We start from the raw sequence: 26,210 nt of genomic DNA, 5'->3' as shown, positions 1-26,210 counted from the left end.
TTCGTATTAGATTGTCCAGAATTTCGGCTACCTTTCACATGGGCCGTCGTTGCCTAGAGAAGCAGCTAGAAACAAGAGTCTCTCCCTAAGAAAAGTGCAATGCAAATTTACGTGAGTATTTTAACGTCGGGTGCGTGACGTCGTGAAAAAACGAGAAAAATGCATTCATAACTCCACCTACACCACGCGGGCCTAGAAGTACGGCATGCGGAATGGTTCAGTCGCATTTTTCATTGAGAGTGTTGTTAAGCACGTTCCACAGCAGAGCGAATGCGAATACGGCGGAGTTTAGACCTGGAGCAAGGAGGGTACTGGTTTGACAGGGACAGAAAGCGTAAGTCGCCCAGGCTTTCTCATAATCGACCAAACTCAGAACCGAACGTGACGTTCTTTAGCGGCAGGAAGTTGGAAGTAACTTTGGAGCAACTTTTACTAAACTACCAGACTGGTCAGGGAATCGACGCCGATGAAAGCCCATCCGGTAATCATGTGCTCACTCGGATTATTGGAGAGTCGGCTCTAACCACACGAGCTGAAAAAAACTTAGATGCGCCCGGTTTTGGCACATCGTTCAACGGGCTTGCTTGCTCTGAACCCTTACACTTTCAATGTGTCAATTCAAAAACAGCCGGAAAGGACAATGATTGGAATGTCTCACGCTGGACCATGGAAAAAAAGTTTGGAGAGAACTGTGAAAGAGGTGCAGCTAAGAGCAGGACCCAGTCGGATGTCGCGTTACCGGTCAGATCAGTCCCGTTTACAGCGACAAATGAGACGCAGCCCTCGTCAGATTTGACTTTACTACTGGAAGACCCTATTCATACTTATGCTAATAACAGCTTTCCTCTTGAAAGTACTAATATGACAAAAACTAACACGAACGTGACATGTTCTCCCAAATCGACGTGTCTGAGCGAGCGAAACACCAGTTGTATAAGGCCCATGGGGAGCCGCAACCAGGAATGTTCTCATTCTCAAGACTCGCAAGAATGTCCTATTCAGAGTAGTTCATCTGTTAGTTACCCAGGAACTATTCCTCGACTTATCATCACCCCAAGTCCTGGTCCTGGACCACAAACTAGTGACATAGGAGTCGGCAGAGAATCTCTTGATCAACACCAAGATGAGGAGTCCCCCTGCTCGGACAGTGGATGTGGAGGCTCCCCTGTGCCATCACTGTCTCTACGAAAACTCTCAAGTTCTTCCTCTACGTGCCTGTCCTCTGCTTCATCTTTTGAGGAATCCGAGGACGACCTTACTGGTAGCGACCTCGAACCGAACAGTCTCTCCCCAAGTTCATACAATATGCTGGGCGGCCCAGACGATGTTACAGGCGTGAGTATTAAGTTTTCCTAAGCCATGTTTGTCCCCTCCCCTGCACTTGTGTGGAAGGTATTATTCATGTTTCTGTAAGCCTGTGGTAATGCCTTTGTCTGCTGATGTAGCCTACTAAATTCACATGATCACCGATTGGACCTCTTGTCATCAACCAGATTCCTTAAAACACTGTAGTTCTAGGCCGATTGTAGCCTACAAATGATGCAAGTGAACACTGAACAGTCCAGATATTGCCATAATTGAGAAGTTATATTTTCACTCAGGAGGCCAAGTGCATCTTGTTCTTTGAGTGAACTGTGGCGGCCAGTGTGCTTCGGGTTCTTTTTTTTTTCAGTGTAGTCTATGTGGGATTAGGCTACTCTCAAAGGTTACTGGAGAGCATTTAACAGCAGCTCTGAGTAACACTGCATAACTGGGCAACAATAATCTGTGGGGTGTAAGGGGTTGTTGATTGCCATGCATCCACACATAATGGCCCAACATTTCCACTGTTTTATAGGAAAGGAGGAAGGACACTCTGGCTTTGATAGTCTTATAGTCATAATTCATGTATGGAACATTTCTTGAACAGCAATCAAAGTATAATTAGGCTACTTCCTAACCTCTGCCACAGTCATAAATATTCCAGCTCATGTCATACTCAGCAGGTCTATGCACAGCATGCGTTATCATTTAGGATAGTGTAATGTACATTATGTGCAAACTTTTAAAAGTTTGAAGCTACCTTTTGTTCATTATTATTGCCATGATTATATAGCTGTTTGCTCTTGTTCTAAATGGAATTGAACATCCTACCATGTTCTTCAGAAGCTGATGCCACTTGTACAGGTTCACACCTTAGATATTTGTGTATAGTGCAGCCACATGAATATTTCTTCTGAGACTGATCTCTAAATTGAACATGTCCCCACATCTCCTTCAGTCAGAACTGTTTGTCCAGCGCTTGTCTGACACCTCACTTAGCCCATTAAAAGTCAGTGATTAATTAATCCACGTAGCCAAAGACGAGCTTGTGAGCGCACAGAGCTGAGAACGAGGGCTTGCTCTCTTCTGGACGCTCTCTCATCCTGAAAACTGTTTTCCCAAGAGTCTCATGCTGAAATCTCCTTGAGATCCTCTTATCTTTCCGCCTTGATGAATCAGACTGGGAACATAACAACCCCACTGATAACGTGGTTTTATTAGTGGGCCATTAACATGTATGTATATGAGACTGTGTTTCGGTTTTATGGGATGTCTGGTACATCTAAATGAGGTGGAAGTTTCTCGTGATGATCTTGGCTATAAACTGGCTTTGCTGTCATCCTGAACTGTGTGTGTTACTCCAGGAACGGGCAATCGAGGGTCAGATTCGTGTGACTGCGCTATTCAAAGGAGTGCTTTTCTGATTACTAGGCTATCGCTTATAGACGCTTGTCGGGAAATGTGCTTGTGTTTTCTTTTTGTTTGTCTGTCAGATTCTCAGGGAATCTTGCTCTCTGTTTCCCTTCCCAGTGGGAAGGTTTTCTGTGGTGGTGTGTGGATGGTGGGAGAGGGGATTGAAGGAGGAGGCGGAGAGGGACGCATGTCTGAGGGATGACTGTTGACGACTGTTTGCCTGCAGTGTCTGAGTCACTGTGAATCAATCTGGAGAAAATGAGTGTGAGGAAGTTCTGCCTCTGTGTTCTGGCTGACTCTGAGGAAAGACTGGCTGATGTCAGCGTTCCTGTAAACAGCCTGTGTGTCTCTTTCTGCTTATCTATTCCTGTGTATTTCTTTTTTGGTCTTCTGAAGCCTTTTGTTATCTTTGCTTCTGTGTCTTTGGTATATTGGCATGTGCTTTGTTTTTTCCTTGCATTCTTTTCTGATGGTGTCAGTGTCAGTGTCTTTGAACCAAACATGGAGGAAGTCCTCTGCAACTTCCACTGCACAGTGTTTTAGCTAGTGGTGTTGTCCGGGGAGCGCCATATGAGCTAGCTGCTTAACATGCTTACACCTCAGGGAACAGAACCATACAGGCTTGCATATATGTTTTCGAGAGATGAAAAACCAGCACAGCCTCTCTGACATACTGTATCTACACACGCACACACACACAGACACACACACAAATGTAAAAACTTGCACAAATACCTACGCACATACTGATGGCATCTCTGTCACGGTCGACAGTGTGTAATGGAAAATTGGGCTGAAGGCGGTTCCGTTGCTATGCAACATTGTTTCCATATATGGAGTTGCTTCTCTTTTTTTTTCTCTCTCTCTCTCCCCTCTCTCACTCTTACTCCCTCTCACCCTTACATGCACGAGTACAAAAACAAACTGTCAAGGCGGTCAGCCTGAAGCTTCTCTTGGCACTTGACAGTACGGGTCGGAGTCAGAGCAAATCATGAATCGATACGGTCACAATACTTTGCCCACATCAAGGGTAATATAACAATTCAGCAATTTAGTTTACGATGCATCACGCTATCTGTGCGAATGAAAAAGAAAGGGCAAAAATATGAAAACATGTGTTTATTCACTGCACTGAAACAGTGTACAAAGTGCATATGTTGAGCTTGATGCCTCTTAAATATCTAAACATATTTTATAGAAGGCCCAAAAATGTAATTCTTCTACATTAAGTGTTTCTGACATTTTAGTGTTTATGCAAATGTTTATGTGTGAAGGATTGACTCACAAGTGTGAATAAATGAATGGGTCCATTTAGATAATTGTACAATTAGTAAGAAAATATTGGTATTTGATGCCAGTATATCAGTAGCATATTGCAAACAGAAGTAATGTGATAAAACAGTCATGGCATGCATACACTCATTTGTTCTAATGTGATTGCATCTTGTAGATCCCTACAAAGTTGAACCTTACAACTCACTATGTCACAATTTTTGTCACAATCACTAGCCTACATTATGAAAGCCGTTCCAAAATTAAAGAAGGAACAGGTCTCTATTCTCAGGTCTCAGAAGGGGCTTGCTGGCTCACGGTATGACTTTGAGAAGTGCATAGCATAAACACTGAAACAACTGGAAGGTCCGCACTTAAAAGAATGTCTCTGTGAAATGCAGAGAGAGAGAGAGAGAGAGAGAGAGAGAGAGAGAGAGATTTTGGTGTAAACAATACTGACATGTAGCTTTCCACATGCCAGCCAGAAACTAGACATCACTTTCGACAGCAACTGGGATCGACTTGTTTCTGAACCCCTCAAGACCTGATCACAAAAGACTGTTGTGATATGAAAAGACTTATTTCTTTTCAGCGACATTCTCGTCCTTTTAAATAGAAAAGTGTATTCAAATATAAAATATTTTTAATGTAGCATATATTCTATGTAATATTCTTTCATATTATTTGTTACCCTTGAACTCTAGATGTTGTTGATTTGTTTCGTAGTGCTTTGTACTGTAACACACCCAGAGTTCTCTCTCTTCGTCTCTCTCCCTCCCTCCCTCCCTCCCTCCCTTCGAGTCTCTATTTTACTTGAAGATACAGTAGTTGCTCGACTGGTTTAGCCTCCCCCGGTTTAGTGCAGTAGGCCTGTATTCGCCTCAAGGAATTTCTCAGAGATGGGGTAGAATGAGGAAGGGTGTAATTATGGGTCGCAGAGGTGTGTAAGGAAGGGAGGGAGGGAGGGAGAGAGGCAAGGCAAGCCCAGGACAGACAAGAAAGGTTGGAGTTGCAACAACAGAGCGGAGCCTATGTTTAAAAGTTGTTACAGTATAGTCAAGTGTTCAGGCTGTGTGAACTGGTGATGAATGTGTATGACATTACTTTTGCATCAGATACAGAGCTCTGTAGCGATAAGGGTAACTGCTGTTGAATGGTATGAATAGGAAATCCTCAGTCCCCTAAAACTGAAACTGAATTTGACAAGTTTCTGTATCTTGCTTTACACACTTGGCTTTGGCAAGAGCTCAGCAGCTTGTCATCGAGGCGTCTCTTCAATGTCATTGATTTTTAAATATGTATCAGGACAGACCCATTTGAGGCTCTACATGAATGTGTCTGTTTCTTTGCCAGTGCACAAATGTGTGAGTGCGCATGTGTGAAAGGTTGCTGTGTTAACACTAAGCACAGTGTTGTGGTGAGCGTGATTGAGAGCAGGTCAGTGGCCATGGTCACTGACCTGATGTATAGGGGGGTGGAGGGAGGAGTGAAGAGATAGAAGAGAGACTGGCCCCTGTGAAAGCAGAGGAAGAGGAATGAGGATGAGCAGGCGTTGGATTTATGCATTGTGCAACCAAAGGTAGTTTGTATTTGACTGTACTGTGTTATAATCGTCAAAGTCACAAAAGGTCACAGGTCACTGTTCTCAGGTCTCAGAAGGGGCTGGCTCATGGTATAACTTTGAGGAGTTCATAACGTAAACACTAAAGCAGCTGGAAGGTCTGCACTTAAAGACGTTTTCTCTGTGAAATGCAGCTTTGATGAGAGCGTTCTGTGTTCATCAAATTTTCAGACCTCTAGTGATCCTTATCGGTCATTTTGTCGCTGACGTTGCAGGAATAGAATAACACTGTTTTCCCATTTCACATTCGAAGGACAAGTATATGGGTTCATCTTGGCACTGGAATACTTTATTACATCTGCTGCATTAAGGCCTTTGCACAAATGAGTGGAAACGGTGTGAGTGAGTGCACAGTACAATATTGTTCACTGTACTACTGCTGGCCAAAGCCTATCAGGACACTTCCAGAGGAGATGTACTGGAACCCTGAAAGCACTGGAATCCTGAAATGCTACTCCTCAGCAGAAAATTATTTTAACAGCCTACACCTGTATAGCACTGATGTGAATAAAGAGGCTGCTGGAATCCAGTGGCTTTGAAAGCTGCTGCCTACTTTCTACGTGCCAACATTGCCTACTAGGCTATATGCCATGCACTTCCTGGAAGGCTTTTCAGCAAGCACAACTTTTTCTGGCCATCACCTGTATGGTTCACCTGCCTGTTTACATGACATGGTTGGGTGTTGCACCTAATGAATGAGCATGTTAAAATGCTGAAGGATTTATGCGAGTGTCGAAGTTGAATAAAGAATTGGGCATAAACAAGATCTGCGCTGTTGGGCTTTAACAAAATCGGAGTAGCCTGACGTAGCCTGACGAAAGGTAGCCTGACTCAATTTCCCAACCTCAAGTTTTGAAGGCGGGGGTTTAATTCGGCCTGGCTTCCAGACTACACAAAAGGATCAGAAAATGACCGAAAATGCCATTGCTGGCGCTCCACCGGGAATACATGTGCTGTCTGAAACAGCCCTCCGTGGCATATAGGCCATCGGTCATGCTGAAAGAGTGAGAGAGCAGCTAGCCTCACCCGCTGGCCATGCCAGCCCACTCAAACAAGCCAGTGGCACAAACCGCACACCCAGCACACGTTCATGTTGCAAATGCATCACGGGTTGTCGAGTAGTCAGCTTGTAAGTTTCTAGCTCAATTGTTTCTGTCTGTCACCATTTGGCTGAAGTACAAGTCTCTCTCTCTCTCTCTCTCTCCCTCTTCCTGAGTCAGTGTGAATCATAAATTAATGCATACAAGTTGTCTAGCCAGTAACCACTAGCAGGGTGACCTTTGACTGCAGGCAGACCTAAATCCGCCTGCCGTCACTATGACGAAAGCCAGACATTCCTGCCATTTCTAAAGCGTAGGGGACAGTTGAATAGATGTGGAATCTGGAGATCTCTGTCTGCTCCACGACAAGCCTGAAAATGAAAATGAAAACAGTCAAATTGGTGGTGAAGCATCACGTTGACTCAGTCTCTTCCTATCTACAAACTGTAATTTCATTGTTTGAAATGAGCTATGCATTGTATTATAGAACATGCAAAACTAGCACGCTAACCTACAGACTTGCCTTGGGGCATTGCATTGTGCTTCTTAGTTTGGCTTTATGAGTACAAAACTAGGGTCTAGTGAACAGCCTGGATGGGTAGTTTGTGTCTATGTGATCGCCATCAAAATTCAATTTAAGGATGTTATTTAAAAACTAGGCTGCCCACAAAAACAACCAACATAATGTTTTGAATCTAAACGTTAAAAACGATGTCTGGGCGTGTGGTGCTTTGTTGGGTAGGATGTGATGGTGGTTAAAGTGTTGGTATATGTGGTGGTGACGGTTGTTAGCTTGCCACGGGGGCAGGTGTTGCCACAGCCAGATGCCCCAGCTACTGTAAATAGTCATCCATCCAGAGGAGACTTCACTTCACACACAACATGCTCAGGCCTCTGGACAAAAGCCTTGGTCCTCCAGCTTTGTGTGCCGCGTACACGGACAACTACAATGTATTGCACAGAACTGTTTTTGTACAGGGTGTACTTAACGGGGATTTTTTTTTTAGCATTCCAGGTTGAGAAGTTGATGTCTGTGGCAGTGCTTTTTGTACTCGGGTATGACAGTGACCCTAGTTACAGCAGTTGAAGTTGGTTGGAAAGCGGTGACCGTGAGTGGTGTATGAGGAGGTTTTGGGCAGTGCATGGAGAGCCACATTGTGACGTGACGCGACGCGACCTCACCTCTCTGCTGTGCGTCATCATGGGGCCTGAGTGACGGCCCTCTTGTTTACACGCCGAATAAGAAATGAGATGAGAGGAGTTCTTGTTTTCTCCCTCCTTTTGTCTCTACTTATTCTCACTAACTCCCCTCCCCCTCTCCTGTTTACACACACACACACACACACACACACACACACACACACACACACACACACACACACACACACACAAGGGTCTGTGCAGTAGCCTAGATGACTAGTTGCTGAGCTCTTGCCAAAGCCAAGTGTGGCCATTTTCTCTGGTTAGAGTGATGTGTGTTGCACTGGGTTCATCCAGGTTTCTTCTCTTTACAGGCCAGTGCTTATGTCCTAAAGCAATATCTGCTCTACTGGAAAAACAAGACTGCCCCCCTTTGCCCCTTCACCATCTGTTTCTAACATACACACGCACACACGCGCGCGCACACACACACACATGCACACAGTCAATAACTAGGGTCATTCACAGGCAGGTGTAGGTTGTGGTTTGATAATCCAATCTGTTTGAAAAGGAGTGGGTTGCTCTGCTCAGAGACTTAATCTGGTCAAGCAAGACCACTCTTTCTCTCTTGCATCAGATAGTGTGTGATGTGAAACCAACACATCCAGGTGACCTTATCAATTACTTTGGTGTGTAATCAGGACCTATGTGTTGTGTTTACGTCAGAACCCCCAGGCAGTGACGGGGGTGACCTTGTTTTGTTCCCTGGACATTGGTTTTACTCCCCATCCTCCTACACACAAAGTCCCACAGCCCCTCTTCACACAAATTACACACACTCCTGCCTCCCCCCACCCACCCTCTCTACACTCCCACACTCCCTCCACCCTGCTTTCACCTCCACCTCCGACCACACCCCCACATATACACCCCCCACACACAGACACACACACACTCAAACTCGCACAGCCCTGAGGCCTGGGAAAAGCTCGACAAACACAGTGGCCACTCTGTGTACAGATGACTCGTCTGTTTGGAAAATCGTGTTAATCTTATCTCTGCCCCATCCAGCCTGGCGTTCCATTCCTGCTGATCAATAAAGATCCTGGCAGAGAGAAAGCGAGAGAGGGGGAGCGGGGGAGAAAAGAGAAAAAGAGAAAGAAAGAGAGAGCAAGGGGCAGAGCTACCTTGTGGGCCCGCTGTGATTTCAGACGTGCGGCTGTCGAGCCGAGCTGACTCTGAGGTGTGGCCGCCAGGATAATGTTTAATCCATTGCAGCTCGGGTTGCTCTTTGTGCCCCCCCATGCGCTCTGAGTTTATTTAAAGTCCAAAGGTGTTGACTTGGATTTCTTACGCTTTGTTTGATTCTCTCGTCATGTGATGTGCTCGCCATGCAGACAAAGTCGTGGAGGAAGCTGAAGACGATGGTCCACTGGTCGCCGTTCGTGGTGTCCTTCAAGAAGCGCTACCCCTGGGTACAGCTCGCTGGACATGCAGGTAAACTCGATGATCCGCTCGGAAATGTGTTTCTCCGTTGTCCATCTGTGTTCCTTTTTTATCCTCTTCTGTCTGTCTTCGCCCTCTCTTTTGTCTCTCACTCACAAACACACACAAAGACTCACACAGAGGCATGAATAGAAATTCACACCTCAATGTCTGTCTCCCTCTCTTAATTTAAGACCAAACACAACCTTTAGTTTCCTGTTCTCATTTCCTGACTGCTTAGATACACTTCCTGTCAAGATAGCTCATCCTCACAGCATTCACTGGTCTCTCCCTGGTTCAGAGCTCAAATTAAATGTCAGCTGTTTAGAATGAAATGTTTTCCTCATTTATGGTGCATGTGCAGGGAACCGCTGCTAGACCCTCTGTGAACTTTAACTCCGTTCAGCTTGCAAATCTTCTGAGTTCTTCAGTTCTTATGTGAGCAAATCGAATATGTCCCTTCCTTAGAGCAGAGCCCCTGGCCTACAAAGCGTGAGCAAATTAAATTTAGTGGCAAGATTTCCATCTCTGTTTTTGCCCTCCACATTGAGCAATGTTTAAACGGATGACCGAGGAAGTGAACTGATAAGGCTGATGAAATTTAGATCATTGGGAGTTTGTTTTTTGAGGTGGTAAGGCTGGTTTGACAGTGTTTAGTTTCAGCATGAATCTTTTCAAATTGTACAATGCTAAGGCTACCAGTCAAAAGGCACCATTAGTATCGTTCAGTACTCTATTGTCCTCTTGAGCAGTTGTGCAGTCTGGCCATTTGCACCTTCCCTCCCCCCTCTCTCACTCTTCTCACACATTCTCACAGCAGTTCACATGGAAATAAGCTGTCTTGTCACATTTGCACATCAACATACTGAACCAGTCAGGCAGAAGCATATGACACCAGTAAAAAAAGCATGTCAAAGTTGTGAGTGTGTGAGGAATTTTGTGTGGAAACAACCACAAAAAAAAAGCATAGACAATGACCAGTACAGGACAAAAAAAAAGCTTCTCCTATGTCCATCTCAGTTTATTTATTTCTCTGTCTCTCTCTCACAGGTAGTTTCCAGGCAGGCGAGTACGGGAAGCTGCTGAAGAAGTACTGCGAGTGCGAGCAGCTGTGCCTGGAGGAGCTGATGAGCGATGTGCTGCGCCCGTTCGTCCCCGGCTACTACGGGGTGGTGCAGCGGGACGAGCAGGACTACAACCTGATGGACGACCTGCTGGCCGACTTCGACTCGCCCTCCATCATGGACTGCAAGATGGGCAGCCGGTGAGTACAGTGCCTGAGGAGCTACAGTAATTTCCCGCATATAAGCCGCATTGTGTATAAGCCACAGTGTTTTATGCAAGTTAAAAGAAACAAAACCATATTAACACCTTATTAACTGCCCCCCTGTATAAACCTCATAGCTGAAGAAATGTTGCACAATCAATGTATAAGCCGCGGCTAATAGTCGGGAAATTACGGTGAAAGGATGTGACCGAGTTACAACTACAGCTGGTGGTCTGTGGTCCACAAGCTCTGTGTGCTTTGGGGCTGCTTTGACTAGCGTATACCTCAGAACAAAGGTGAAATGGCTAACCTGGTAGGAAGAACAGAATAGAAATGATATACTGTATGTAGGGTAGAATTTTCCATACAATCTGGGGTTGTATTGTAAAATTGATTGGTGGCTGAGTGCTTGTTATGACCTGTTGGTGCTGTTTCAGCTTAGCTAGTGTTAAAATCCTTGTCAGCATAATCAAGGCCATAAATGGAAATATAAGCAAATGAAATTCTCCTTGACTGTTTTACTTATCCAGCGCTGTCCAGATCTGACGGGTCATTTCCATCAATTGAATTTACGTTTGTTTGTTATGTGGACATTATCAGACAGTGGGACGGTTATACCTGCTGGCCAATATCCTGGCGTCAAACTGTTGTCTGACTTCAGCTAGCCTCAGGACTTGTGCTTACGGCGTCGGTTGATGCTGCTGTTTTTAACACAGTGTGACCACAAGTATTTGTTAGTATTTTTGTCATGTGTATTTGAAGCATCTAATGTATCTATGTAACTATTATTCATTTCTGTTATCAATTTGCATTAGCTCTTACAATGACTCCGTTCATAATATAGCCATGTTGATGTTGACGGCTATTCAAATTCTTCTATGCCATGCCTCTGTGGATCTTACTTTGTGCACTTTATGACAGTACCACACTTGAACTCACTGAGCTCTTCTGAACAACCCGTTCTTTCTCCAATGTTTGTGAATGCAGACTGCACGACTAGGTGCTTTGTTTTATACACCTCTTAGGCAATGGGTCTGAATGAAACACATGAACTCAGAGATTAAGTTTCCCAGAACATATAGGTTATGTACAGTAATTTCCCGCATATAAGCCACACTGTGTATAAGCCGCAGGACAGTGTTTTATTCAAGTTAAAAGAAGCAAAACCATATTAACACCATATTAACTGTCCCCCTGTGTTAACTTCATAGCGGAAGAAATTTAGCAAAATCAATGTATAATCCGTAGCTAATAGTCTAATAGCTAATATATATATATATATACCCATATTTGTCCTCCCTGTCCTGCAGCACGTACCTGGAGGAGGAGCTGGTGAAGGCGCGTGAGCGGCCGCGCCTCAGGAAGGACATGTATGAGAAGATGGTGGCGGTGGACCCGTGCGCCCCCAACGAGGAGGAGCACTCCCAGCAGGCCGTGCTCAAGCCGCGCTACATGCAGTGGAGGGAGACGCTGAGCTCCACGGCCACCCTCGGCTTCCGCATCGAGGGCATCAAGGTGGGCCACGTCTCCATCTCGGCAACCCTCCGCAGTCATGCTTTGGGTGTCTGTTCTCTCCCCAATGAGATGTAGTATTTTGAGAAAGTTATGGCTTTGACTACTCCCAGAGGAAATGGAACGGTGAATTCGGCAGGCTTTTCCAGTCAAGACAAACTGTTGATTTTCTCCTTGTTGTCAAGGATGTTGTTGACACACGTGGTGTAGTTATCATCTTGGAACGATTCTTAAAATCCTGCTTTGGCACTCCTCAGGGCTTTTCACAGCTGCACTCGTGCAGTTCTGCTGGCCCTGAAATACCCTTTGTATCGTTACATACTTCATCTGAAAAGGCTTTTCACTGAAAAATCCTTCAAAAAAACCCTGAAAGGTTTCCACATTTCATATCTGTTGTCTGGGAATATGGCCTCATTCAGGTTCCAGAAATGATTCTCTTAAAAAAAAAAATTACTTTGATATGAAACAACACTGGAAAGCTGTCTTGACCGCCAAAACCTCTCGTGCTCTCTCACTTTTGCTGACCCATGTATTGGCCTTCTGTCTCTGTGTTAGGATAGCATTCCTGGATAAATGAATCATTTAGGTTCCAGAGATTATGACTCTAAAAACATTGACTTTGATATGGAAAACAGCACTGGAAAGCCATAGCAAAGCTGTCTTGACTGCCTTGACTGTCTTGCCAAGTCCTCTCGTGCATGTGCTTTCCCACATATTATCCTGTCTGGGTGGTAGGATAGCATTCCTGGGTAAATGAATATATGTAAATGATGATGGACGCATGCTGAATTCCTCCAGGGCCAGCACTGACCTATTCACACTGGCGTGGTTAATGTCATCTATCACTTACAAACATGTATCACTCGCCGTAATCTGTGATGGAATGGAACCTCGGTGAGGTTGCGCCATCTCCGCTCAAGTGTTGACGCAGTCAGCCATGAATGCAATAACAGACTTTCAGAGATTGCCTGAAACAAGCCTAGACTGAGGGCTTGTGCGTTCTGTTTATTTTTCTCATGGTTCAGTGCAGGAGACATTATACTTGCAAATGAGTGCGTATCTAAAAAAAAATAACTGTAGGTATTATTGTTGGTTTAATTATTGTACCTGTGGTCAGTCAACCATAGCATTTAACCTTTTTGAAAGAGCCGTCCGTGCCAGGTAACAGAATGTATGTTTATACTGTGGTTGCTGTTTAACATTTAATGCATTCATGCTATGGTTAAAAATAATCTTGCTGTGTTTTTGTGTGGAACAGAAGGCTGATGGGACGTGCAACACCAACTTCAAAAAGACCAAAGACCAAGAGCAGGTGATGAAGGCTCTGGAGGACTTTGTGGATGGGAACATGCAGATTCTAGTAAGTCTTAGTGCCCCAACGAAGTCTGATTCACAGTAATGTACACAGCATGAATACAGGAGGAAAGAATTCCACTTAGAGAGACAAAGACCACATTGTTCTGAAGGAAACAAAACAAAACTAAACCAGTTCCTTGTCAGCTATTAACTAAGCCCTTTCCCAAAGGTGCACTTTTGTGGTCTGTAGTGTCTGCAGTGATTTGCCTGTTGTAAAAGTCGCAGGGTCATCTGAAGGTTTTAAAATCTGCTCTTAAGTATATGATTGGCCAGGAGGGGTGTTATGGAGTGTTTGTGTACAAGTACATGTGCACAGGTGTGTTTTGCACAGACATTGACTATGTCTCTGGTGCCTGCAGAGAACGTATCTCCAGAGACTGGAGGAGCTGCGCTCAGTGTTGGAGACGTCAGTGTTCTTCAGGACCCATGAGGTAAGATCTAAACACTGCACAGAGGACTCGTGCCCCTTTAAAGCTGTACTATTGTATGTAGACAGAGCCTGTGTTGTTCACCAAGATGGTTTAAAGTCTTCCTAAAGCTGGATTTGGATTTTACTTGGATTTATACTGTAAACTCTATGAGCTCAACCCCACTTTAGTCAGCATTCTGTTATGATTTACTTCATGATAGTGTTATTAATCCAGGACAAACAAGCAAGTCTGTATATTGAGGGTTTACACAAACTTACCGTAAACTACATTAGTCCGTCAGTTAGGATGAACTGATGGCCTAAAGCCCAAACTATAGAAATGAAACAAAATGCAAAATGCAAAGCTAGCCACACACTCAGCTAGATTTTGCTTATCCGTGCATTTTTATAAACCGACTGGCAGTTGTTGGGTAACAGTACACTGTGGTTGTTTACTGTTGACTCGTACTCATTTTGGAGAGGAACTTCACCCCACTGTGATGTTTTGTTTGGTTGTTCGTAATGGAGTGTGAACTGTGAATCTTCATTATCGCATCCAACTCGGCAGTAGTATTTTTAGAGAAAGTGAAGGGTTACTCTATCTTCTACCAAGTGAATTATGAAATCACTTACGCTGACTAAGCCAAACAGAGTTATCTAAAGTGCTAACATGGAGAAGATCCCTACAGAGATATGCATTCATCTGTTTACCTCTAGTAGTGTTAAGAAACTTCATTTGTTTTTTTAAAAAATGCCGTGTTCTCGTGTAAGCATCATCTGGGCAGGCCTGACCCCCCCCCTCTCTCTCTCTGGTGTGTGCAGGTGGTGGGCAGCTCCCTGCTATTTGTGCATGATGCCTCTGGGCAGGCGCGCGTGTGGATGATCGACTTTGGCAAGACCGTGCCGCTTCCCCCGCCCCTCACTCTGGACCACCGCACACCTTGGCAGGAGGGCAACCGCGAGGACGGCTACATGTGGGGCCTGGACAACCTCATCCACATCTTCAGTGCCATGCTGCCCAGCTCTGCCTCCAAGCCCTGAGGCCGCCCCCCTCCTAGCCCCACCACCACCATCACCACCTCCTCAGCCAAGGGAGGCTGGTTGGAGAACCTGATCTCCTAGCTAGATGAACAGCAACAGGGCATTACACTGTGGACACTCAGGGGGAAGCAAATAAGAAGAAACCACGGTAGAGATGAAGAGACTGGGGGGAAAAAAGGATGAGTGTGAACTATTTAAAGGGATATGCTTAACCACTTGTGCCTTTCTCCTGGGAATATCCTTACGCACACTGCCTATGAACGATTTGACACCTATGTTGGACATATAGGTTGACACTCACCCTTCCACTGCCTTCAACAGACACTTTGTGGTGGTTCTCAACTTCTCACCAGCACTGCTCTCTGGTAGTCTGCCCTCTGGTGGGGAGAAGAGGGAACACACTTAAATGCTCTGGCTGCCTTAGTAGCGACACAAACAGAAGTGACCTTAAGGAGAAGATGGACAACCTGGAGACCCTTTTGTGATATACAGACTCAACCTCTTTTACTTTTTTATATTACAGCCGAATACGCTACAACACTAGTGCACACTGGATCTTATCTGGTGTATTTTTTTTTAAAAATGTAAATAAGTTTGTATTTAATTTTACTTGCTTAAGAGCATATCCTTTTTTAGATGAGATTCTGCAGGAAGAAGAATTTTCAAACAGTTTTACACTATAGCTGTGGTTTGTCAAGTTTTTCCATTACCCAAGTGTGAATCTGAGCTCTGTGTAACTAAGAGAAGTATCAGGCCTTTACTGGAAGAGGAGACCCTCAAATGGGGCCTTTTCAGCTCACTGGCGTGGCACAGTCCAGCTGTTCAGGCAGGCGTTTATTTTCCGCAACACTGCAGGTAACCAGGAAGTTACGGCCAGGTACTAGCGTGTCTGATGGGAGAGACAGCGTGAAAGAAGCACCACTGTTCAAGAAGATGATATCAGTGCCTGAGAGCTTGCTGCCTTAATCATGGTTCATGAATGCCTCAGTTATAAGCCTACTATGTTAGATGCTGGTTTGATTTCTCAGTAGCCTTAGTCGATAGTCCTTCTTTTGAAAGAGATGAAAATCAGCTCAGGTGAAAACGTCAGCTCTGAGGATCAGAATGTATTGACCCAGAACTAAATCTAAGCTGCAGGACAAGATGGAACAAAACCTCAATCAACTAGACAGGGATCATCTGCCATTTTAGAAGCCTCAGAACAAATTGAATTAGGGTCTTACAGCAGGTGTAGATACCTTGGGAGAAGGGTAGTTTGTGGGTATCATATTTAGCTGTACAGGCTACATTAGGAAACATTATTGGTTGAAATACCATCTAGGTTTGCATACTTTGAGCACTCACTGCATATTTTTCTGGTTATTGGTGGATGTTCTACTAGGCTAAAGTTATTACCCTCTTAACATGAAATTCTTTTATTTATTCAGCTATGCAATGGTCTTACAGGCTCAAGTCTGGCATAGAACTCAAGTCTCACTAAAACTGCACTAATAACTTTAAAACTGGAATGAACTTCTTTCGGCTGCCAGTGAAATATCTGTATATGGAAACAGTGGTCCTCCAAAAATGCAGAGTCGTTTATAGACTGGAAGGTTTTTCTCATTGTTCTTTAATGTGCCATGATGCTGGGTATGTTTTCAGTGCAGTTTGATCAGTCTGCACTGGCCCTATGGGATCTATTCATCTATTCACAATTCATTTGTTTGGCTGTCATTGCAGTTGTGGAACACCACTAACATATTTACAGTTCTTTTTTTGTTTAATGGGACATGACCTCCTTCAGCATGCTTGGCAGGGACAGAAGTTTGAATATGCTTTAGATATTAACAATGTACACCCCTCACACAGAGTTGAAACTTGTATTGCATTGCCAGCTCCAAGTCTTTTCAGAACTTGGTATAGATTTATTTTATTTTATTTTTGTATTTTTCTGCATTAGTTGGTCTGTCATGCAGCATTCCAATACTTGAAGATTTCCATTAACATTCCTTAAACCAAGTCAAAGGAATCAAATCTTACCATTTCTATGCTTTGTACTTCTGTTTTCTTTTCCCCTGGAGCTGATGATGTATTGTTTACAGATGATGCTAAGTATTATATTTCTTATGTATCTTTACTGGTCTTAATTGCAATAAGTTGATTGTATATTTTCTATCAAGAACTAACCACAGACCTATGCTTTCTTTTTTGACATTCCTGAATATTTTGGTGCAAGTTTAGAAGCTGGTGGTTGGCTGTATTGAGATGATTTGCACAAGTCTCAGTTAAGGACATACTGAGCCTGGTTCTACTATCTCTGACTGCCAATGCAATAAACTGGAATTGTAAGCTTTGCATGGATTTCAATTCATTCTAATACCACAATACAGGCACTGGTAGTGCTTCAGGAATTCTGACACATATTTATTGCTTTTTGTGTCTACACCATTCCTCTGAAATATTTGGACTGCCATCTATCGAGGCAACTAAGTTATCATATTTGTTATACATAAACTGTAACGTCATTAGATATGATGGCTGCCACCAGTCGTCTTATACATTTAGGTGCAGAAATATTATTTATGGCATATGCTGTTAATGACTAAAATTCATCCATTTATCTTACAACTGAGCTTGGAGATACAATTGTCAAAGGCTTTTGTAGGCATATTTCCTTGTATTTCGAAAACCAGATGGATTTGGATTCCAACTTTAGTTACTAATTTAGTCCATCACATGAATAAAGTGCCATTAATGTAATAATAAAAAAGAGTATAACCAACAGATTCTTTTATGGGGAGAGGAGGGGGATAAATCCATACTGCCATATTCATCGACCTCTTCACCATGACATGCAAACAATTAAATCCTTGCATTTAGAATTGGAATGCATTTTGCAATGCACTTAGTCGGCCAAGGTCAATTCCGAGGTTGAAATCTGGGCCATTTAAACATACTTTTGTGATCTAGTTACAGTGCATGAAAATGCACTGTACTGTTCTTCCTAGGCTTCATCTTTTTCCTATTCCGCTTACCACTTTTTCCATACACTATTTTTCGCGCACTGCTTAACTTGGAAACTTCATTCAAACTATGTAACGTAGGTCTTCTTATGTACCAGGTTGGTATGACTTTTCAACTTTGTAACTTTTATACTTTTAAAACTATAAATTAAAAACTATTTAAATTTCCCCCATAGACTTAACATTGCCCTTCATGACATCACAATCAGGCCATTAAGCCAAACGCAGCAAGTCTCACAACTTATCCTAACCGGACGCGATGCGAGCGAACATTAGCGATAAAATCATGTGATGCAACGCAACAATTTTGAGAGAACTTTTGTCGGACGTCCTAGAATCCTGCAATCTGATTGGCTCCCAGTATGTTGGAATCCAGCAATCTGATTGTCTGTTGGAATTCTGCAATCTGATTGGCTCCCAGAATCCTGCAATTTGATTGGCTGTTGGAATCCTGCAATATGATTGGCTGTTGGAATCCTGCAATTTGATTGGCTCCCAGAATCCCGCAATCTAATTGCAGGATTCCAAATATGACAGTTTAAAAATGTTGAAGTTTTGGGCTGTTAAAAGTTGTAAAAAGTCAACCATTCCAACTGTTATTTGTCATCAACTATGACTCCCGTCAACTGTTTCCTCTGCTCACAACTGTTTCTAAATAAAAGTTTCGCATTTTATGTTAATATATGTTTTGCATTTTCATGCACTCGTAATTTCCTCGAAATTATATTTTCTAGTTTTAGAGATTGTTCCTTTTTCCTGTAATTAATCGAAGATTCATTTTGCTAAATTCCTTCAGCTATAAGTTAATATGGGTGGGCTATGTGAATGTATTTCTTTTCTTTATGATTAACGCACAATCTGATTCTGATTTATTGGGCTATTGGACACCGTTTAATTCACAGGTGTGGTTCATACATGGTTTTGTTTCATTTGCATAAAACATATATCAAACTATTATCTCTCCCATTGGCTTAATGTCTCTCTTCACTGTCCTCTGTCAGTAAAAGGCAAAAAGCCCCCAAAATATGATTAAAAAACAAAATGTAGAATTTTTAGTTGAAGACATGTTTTCAAAACAATGTAGAGAATGCCAGTCTTTGAATTAAACAATATTCATTGAATATTCACTTTTAATATACAGATTGAGTCAACAAATGTTGGAAAAAGACACTGGATATGTTGAATAGGTGAACAAAGATCCTCCAATATTTATACAATTTTAAACAAGACCACAGCACTTTAATATTAGTCCAAACTTAGCCTTTTACTTTGAAAAAGGTATGTTCCACTTAATCTATGAAGGTATGCATTGATATGATGCAGGAGAGTAATAAAACTATCAAACATTACTACTGCAACTTCTTTTGGGGTGTGTCCTTTTTGTTTTAGTTGACTGGACTCTCAGGAAGCTGGTGTTTTGGTGTGGAGAAGCACCACCTGGCCAGCTAATCCCACTTCCACACCACCAGGGGGCAGCACATAGCTTGTCCCATCTTTTGCCCGCTGCGGATCCAACTCTCGGAGTTGCCGATTGCTTTCAGTCACAACTCCAAGGTTCCACAACTGATATCGTAGGCTTTTGCCCTGCTTAGCTAACACATACACATCTTGCACACTGTCCATGGACCATACAGGAGGAGGGTCTCCTTCACGAGGCATGAAGACCCAGGGAAGAGATGGGTCCGAGAGGAGCTGCCTGATGTCCAAGCTGTTAATGGTCAAACCCACCAATATACCTAAGGGTCAGAGAAGTAAAACGCATTAAAAAAACGGAGAAAGTAACTACCAGGGTGAAGTTTGCAAAGGCATGTTTGGTGAATATTATTGAATACATTATCTACTGAATACACCCCTCCCAGGGTGGGGTGACCAGACGTCCCCGGTTTCAGGGGACAGTCCCCGTTTTTGGTTGCCTGTCCCCGGGAAAATACAGAAAAACTACCTATGTTTTTTTAATATAAAACTTGTATATATTTCAGTCAGATTGATGGTCAAACTGGAAATGTCCCCGTTTTTTGGGATTATGTCCCCGATATTGGTCTCGGACATCTGGTCACCTTATCCTGGGGTGCACCATCGGCCCAGTGTCTCACCTGATGCCGCTGCCCAGTGCGCTCTGTGACCACTGCGCTGACAGGGCTCATGGTTGAAGTCCTCATCATATCTGTGACAAAGCTGTCAAGGCACACTGTGCAAAGGCACATACTAATCTCATGCTCTAATAAGACATTAAGCAACACAGAGAGACTCTCCAGGATACGGTATGAGAACAGGCTGTCCCTCGATGAGATGCCTCAGGATTCGGGGGCCGTTGACCCCATCCATCCCCCCTCTCAGAAGCTCTGCTTTACACCCGCTGACCTCCTGTGCAAGTGAGGCCATGTCCTTGGCTGATGGGCAGATACACACACTGCACTTTACATTACTGCATTGGACCTTCTTCAGACATCTATCTACTGTAAACTGCCAACTCAACAAATGCATCATTAACAACAACAAAAATGTTCCCTTCGTGTTTTTGATCCAATAGAGACCAGTGTGTTGCGCTCAAAAATAATTTGGAAAATATGCAAGACGTACATTATCAGTTCTTCAACTGGAACATGTTCACATACATGATGACACTACACATTTCTAGAATAACAGATCATTTCATTTGGTTGGTTGCAATAAGAATGAAAATAAAGCTCCAGTGTATAGTGATTTGACAGTCTATTCATAGAGTGAATACATAAACAGGAGCAGCATGGCCAAATACATAGTTTTAAAAATGAATTGACAGACAAACGGAAAAATAATATCACTGTGGAGCAGACTTCATAAACAACCTATTAACGTTATTCACCTGAAAACATCTCCCCTTGCACAGTATAACCCTTCGTCAGTGCTGTTTCAACTACCACATCCATGGAAATGTTCCTTGCTGGCTGCAGCAATTGTGATGCCATCCACAAGGCCACTAAACCACACCTTGGAAGAAAAGGAAATATGTATTTTTAGGAAAAAATTATTAACCTTTTGTATCGTTTCCAAAGGCTTATTTGACACTTTCGGACCACTTTCGGAAAACCTCTTAATTTCCACCTCTTAATGCCAGACTTTGTTCTTTAAACCCTTCTATAATTAAGTAGTTTTTAAAATAGAAATGTGCATAGATTATGGTCAATCAAGGAGAAAAACCTACTGAATTTACCCCTTACTTTTTCGATTTCCCCTTAATCAAGGAGTCCCTAAATTAACACCGTAAGTAAAATTAAGATATACTTAAATTGTCATTTATTAGCCCCTTAATCACAACAAATAAAGGGAACCTCTGACCTGACATCTTAAATGTATATTGACATTTTGTGAACACTCCATATAAATTAAGTAGTTTTGGTATGTTTTTCTGGGGTAATTTAAGGTAAATGTGAGTTTCACGTTTCGTACTGATAAGAGGTTCACCAGAAAGAAAACACAAGACATTCTGTTTCAGGTTATGTGTTGTCTTGTTATATAAAGTCTTCTTGCACGTGGTCACAAATGTCAGATAACTACAATCTGTGAGACATCTTACATAGTGCTCCATGATAGAGGAGAATAACGATGACTACTCACTGCGGGCCATCCTGAATAAGAGAAGGCACATATTTGTTGAGCAGCAACCACTGTAGGTCCTTCCTAAAGCTAAGGGAAAGACACAAGTTTGAGTTGTCACTGTCAGTGTGGTTTATAACCAATGTATGACTGCTTAATGACCAAAGAATGATTGCTCAATGCAAGAGGAGATCAGTTGGGAAAAGTAATGGGTTAACCTGTCCCAAAGAAAGTGAATTAAATGTTTAAAGCAGTCCCAACTGCCACTTCACAACAGCAGAGGACATGTTTGACATTTGTGGAAACATGAACTATTCCCTTTAGTGGTCTGTTCATTGGTGTGAATGCATAACCCATAGACTGTATGTCTATATAGCCTTCAGTCTATGGCATAACGTAACCTATAAAGTCATCATGGACAAAACAATCACTATCCTCTCTTAGCAAGAGATGAGTGTCTAAAAAGTGCAGTGTATGTCATCAATGTCAATTCTCTCTCTCTCTCTCTCTCTCTCTCTCTGAATTGACACTTACCCAGTGTCCCTTTGCTTGAGAAGGCACAGAGCCTCCTCATGGTCCCCCTCTACAGGGGCCTTTCCCTCAGCTATGGCCTGATAGAGCTTCTTCTTCCCAGGCACTGAAGGTCCTGGCACTGGAGGAGGAGGTGGTGGAGGAGGAGGAGGCAGCAGTGGTGGAGGTGGCAAATTAGGATGTTCCATTGACATACTATAAACACAAAACACAAATGTGCTGAAAAGTTCAGTCCATATTATGTCAAAATAGGCTACTGTTGAATCATACAATGTTGAACTGTTTTCCACCAACCACTCCACCATGAAGCCCTTAGAAGCAAAATAGCCTAGTAGCCTACTAGGTTTAAAAATGTAGCCTCCTAGACCAATTATTGAGCAACATTGTGCATATGTTTGACAATTGGTCAAAGTAACGTAGGCAAGCCGCAATAGCTGAATAACACCATGTTTTGAAGGAAAACAACAAACTTACACTAATCACCTTGTCACACTGTATCACGTAAGGCAATCATCAATACCCGACTGGAAATGAAGGACCAAAGGGTTGAGTTTACAGGACTAGCAAACTATTAAGGGGACGATTCCCAAATAAGGCAATATGGGCCCCCATAGGATCCCAACACTAAAAATCGTCGTCCTACTTTCATCGACATTAAAGGACTTCCCATTCGGGAATCGACGTTCAACTAACGATAACAAACGCACATATTTGAATGTTCATTTCAGCTGACAGCAAACTACTACTTATTACATTTTGATCACATGTACGGAATAGCATGGTTGTTATACTGTCCAATTAAAAGAGGTTTAATTCAATAGCTAACCGGAAATTTAACCATTAACCAATCCGTGAAGTCACAACTGAAAATGTGTCCAATCAAGATAGTCCATGTTCAAATTTGTTTCTACCTCATTTCCTGCTCCTTCTGTGTTCTTTACTCGGCGGTCTCATTGTGGTAGCAGTCCATTCAAACGCTGGAGCGGAATCGTAAGTTTATTTCAAAATCCGTTGGAAATTGTAAGAAATAGGTAATCTTGCAAGAGTGAAAACATAATGGTAGTCTGTTTTAATGTTTGGTCTTCGCACTCTTGAAGCTGTGGATTAACGTTTACGTTTGTCGGGGAAGCTAGTTACTGTTAGCTAATCAGTAGCTAGCTTACCAACGTTAACGAGAAAACTGGTTGTAGATAGAACACTCACTAAATAGCTTCCACAAGTTGCAGTCTTTTGTGAATCTTGTAATTGTATTTGTGTGTAGGTTCTACAGTAGCGTATTATTAAATAACAAACTATAGATAAGAGACGTTGTGAGTGGAAGGGTCTCTAATGTTTGTTGTCGTTCACGTGCAAGCAGTCAGATTTACCTAACCAGTGTCCCGTTTCAGAGCAGCTAGTAGTAGCCAATAAGTAGTAGTACTGGTAGTTACGTTAACTGTAGTAAGTTACATATCCTTAGTCTGGCATTGGAACAAGAAAGGCACAAAACCTTAAGCGTCTGTTCCTTTTTCCACGCAGGAAATGGCTGCCCAGGACGTCAGGCTCAACCATACCATCTACATCAACAATCTAAACGAGAAGATTAAAAAAGATGGTAAGATGTGTGGAGATTGTAAGAAATTGGCATTGCACTCCCATCATAAATACAGTATAGCTACCTGCTGCAAATTAAGTCACATATTTCCCCCACTGTTTGTTTTTCCCCAGAGCTGAAGAAGTCTCTATACGCCATCTTCTCCCAGTTTGGGCAAATTCTCGACATCTTGGTCTCCCGGACCGTCAAACTGAGGGGTCAAGCTTTTGTTATATTCAAGGAAATCAACAGTGCCTCCAATGCTCTGCGATCTATGCAGGGTTTCCCTTTCTACGATAAACCTATGGTATGAACCAGTTCCATCATTTTGGCACAGCACTTTCAAAGCTTCATAAACTAGGTCCTTAAAGACAGACTCCAGCAGTTTATTATAGTCCTAAATCTCTTCTCTGTTCCTCTAGCGTAAAATCCCCTCATGATTTTAAAGTGGGATAAATGTCACTGTACACACTGTACACTCTTTTGTTTTGGGATCTATTTGTCCCTCAAGATGGTTCTGTACCCTTAAGACGGTCTTAAAGGGCTGCAGTTAAATTGGCATTCTGAGTCTGTGATTTGTTGATGGTAGATCCACAGCTGAAATCCACAGCAATGACTCTTTCTGCTTATTTCACTCGTACGTCTTGTAAAGCATATCATACAAGCATATCATACGGACTTGTTAACATGGTTAAAACGTGATTCTCCTCAAAGGCAACTTTTCATGGGCGTTATGTAATTTTCATACTTTTTAATATTTTTAAAATTGGCCCATTATTCTGTGTTAAACGGTCTTAATATAATCTCTAACAGCGTATCCAGTATTCCAAACTGGACTCCGACATCATAGCTAAGATGAAGGGAACGTATGTGGAGCGGGACCGCAAGAAGGAGAAAAGAAAGCCCAAACCAGCCGAGGCTCCTGGAGGAAAGAAGGGCGTTGGTGCAGTTGCAGCTGCTGCTGCTGCTATGGGCCCTGGTGTACCTGCTGCTATGCCTGTAAGTGTGTCTAAACTTTGGCTGTTTGTTTTTTTCACAGCTACCTTGAGCTCTGCTGTTAATACTCTGGATTGGGTATACTTCTTATCTGACCGTTGACTCTCCCATAGCACTGCAGACATGGCTTAAATGTATGTATACGTATACAAGACTCGTCTGGATATCACTTAAGTAGCAAATTACTGTAGGATCCAACAGTGTACTGTCTGACAAACCAATCCTTAAACTGTGTCTATTTGATTACCTGAATGACCATGGTCTTAAACCCATAGAGGAGGTTGTTCATCTGACGTTTATGCAAAGTAACATCAGATCTGCTGTAGAGTGAAGGTGCCATCTTGGAATGGCCATGTCATTAATCTTCCTGTTTTGTATCCGTCAGGGTATGCCACCCATGAGCCAGGCGCCCAGAATGATGCCAATGCCAGGACAGCCTCCTTATATGCCACCGCCTGGTATGATGCCTCCCCCTGGCATGGGCCCTGGGCAGATGCCCCCTGGTGCCATGCCCCCTGGTCAGATGATGCCTGGACAGATGCCAGGCCAGATGCCCCATGCCCAGGCAGTAAGGATACAACAGACTTCTTGCTATATTACCAGCCTGAGGGCTATTGACACGTGCTGATGCTGAGGCTTTTTTTTGTCAACAGGTGTCCGAGAACCCTCCCAATCATATCCTTTTCCTTACCAACCTTCCAGAAGAGACAAACGAGCTTATGTTGTCTATGCTCTTCAATCAGTAAGTAGCTGTTTTCTACCTGTTTTTTTTTTTTCTCAAAAGAGTCAATGTATGTTTTAGCCTTTGATACTCAGGACTTGGAAGCTCACTATTGAAATGAAGCAGAAAAGAAAGTTGATGAATATTTGAAGTTTCAAGACTTACAGTATTCTTCCACAAAACTCATCCTAACCAGTTGGCTATTATCTGAATCAAACGTTAGACATTTGTGACCTGTGTTTGTCCTCTCGGCACTCATTCAGTAGTCCGTTGTCCTCAATAATTGCAACATTTAGTTGTCGACAGTAATGACAATTGCTGTTTTCCGTCTAGGTTTCCTGGATTCAAAGAAGTGCGTCTGGTCCCAGGACGCCACGACATCGCCTTTGTGGAGTTTGATAACGAGGTGCAGGCGGGCGCAGCCCGAGAGGCCCTCCAGGGCTTCAAGATCACACAGACCAATGCAATGAAGATCTCCTTTGCCAAGAAATAATTCATAGCACACACAAACAATAACACAGATTTTTTTCAAGAAAACTTTTCCAAACCATAGTTTTTAATTCGTTCACCTCAGCCTGTGCTCTACTACTACTCTACTACTCTTCATCTAAGACTGATCTAGTCTGCAAGGACACTTCTGTGGAACAGGTAAAATGAAATTCTTCTCAAAGTAATACTGTGGGCAAATCTGCTGCAGTCGTTTGGTGGATAGATTCAGCAGGCAACCACTGGTATTGTCTAGGTAATTATAAAAGAAGCTGTCTGTCTGGCCTCGTCTCTATCATGGAGAACAGCATCTATGGTATGATTTGTAAGTACAGATTTATTTTAGGTTTTCGTACTTGATTCTGTTTTGATTCTACAAGCATTGCACCCAGAGTCTGGTTCGCCCGACATTGAACCTGGAGCTTTTCTGTTTTTTTTAATTAAAAATATTTTGTGTTTTTACCATG

The 26,210-nt window shown here is 42.9% G+C and overlaps 3 protein-coding genes across 4 annotated transcripts; 2 read left to right on the top strand and 1 right to left on the bottom strand.

Moving 5' to 3' along the window:
• Positions 1-244: 244 nt before the first annotated feature.
• itpkcb (inositol-trisphosphate 3-kinase Cb) lies at positions 245-17,191 on the top strand. Its single transcript, XM_062551801.1, has 7 exons — positions 245-1,335; positions 9,186-9,285; positions 10,324-10,537; positions 11,851-12,055; positions 13,311-13,412; positions 13,768-13,839; positions 14,640-17,191. The coding sequence occupies exons 1-7, from the start codon at positions 271-273 to the stop codon at positions 14,856-14,858; spliced, it is 1,977 nt and encodes a 658-aa protein (XP_062407785.1). The 5' UTR covers positions 245-270; the 3' UTR covers positions 14,859-17,191.
• A 1,781-nt stretch (positions 17,192-18,972) lies between these two features.
• On the bottom strand, positions 18,973-22,727 carry actmap (actin maturation protease). Of its 2 annotated transcripts, none has more exons than XM_062551802.1 (7): positions 22,442-22,727; positions 21,971-22,162; positions 21,458-21,526; positions 20,706-20,830; positions 20,121-20,250; positions 19,954-20,024; positions 18,973-19,596 (listed from the first exon to the last, which is right to left on the bottom strand). In XM_062551802.1, the coding sequence occupies exons 2-7, from the start codon at positions 22,159-22,161 to the stop codon at positions 19,262-19,264; spliced, it is 921 nt and encodes a 306-aa protein (XP_062407786.1). In that variant the 5' UTR covers position 22,162; positions 22,442-22,727; the 3' UTR covers positions 18,973-19,261. The 2 variants fall into 2 exon arrangements, with proteins under 2 accessions (XP_062407786.1, XP_062407787.1); XM_062551803.1 differs by having other exon boundaries at positions 22,451-22,727.
• A 119-nt stretch (positions 22,728-22,846) lies between these two features.
• Positions 22,847-26,210, top strand: snrpa (small nuclear ribonucleoprotein polypeptide A). The gene is made up of 7 exons (XM_062552251.1): positions 22,847-22,957; positions 23,486-23,561; positions 23,675-23,847; positions 24,354-24,539; positions 24,922-25,104; positions 25,190-25,278; positions 25,591-26,210. The coding sequence occupies exons 1-7, from the start codon at positions 22,859-22,861 to the stop codon at positions 25,748-25,750; spliced, it is 966 nt and encodes a 321-aa protein (XP_062408235.1). The 5' UTR covers positions 22,847-22,858; the 3' UTR covers positions 25,751-26,210.

This window comes from Sardina pilchardus, chromosome 13 (assembly GCF_963854185.1).
Source record: "Sardina pilchardus chromosome 13, fSarPil1.1, whole genome shotgun sequence".
NCBI classification, from domain to species: domain Eukaryota; kingdom Metazoa; phylum Chordata; class Actinopteri; order Clupeiformes; family Clupeidae; genus Sardina; species Sardina pilchardus.
This window is presented reverse-complemented; position numbering and strand designations above follow the sequence as displayed.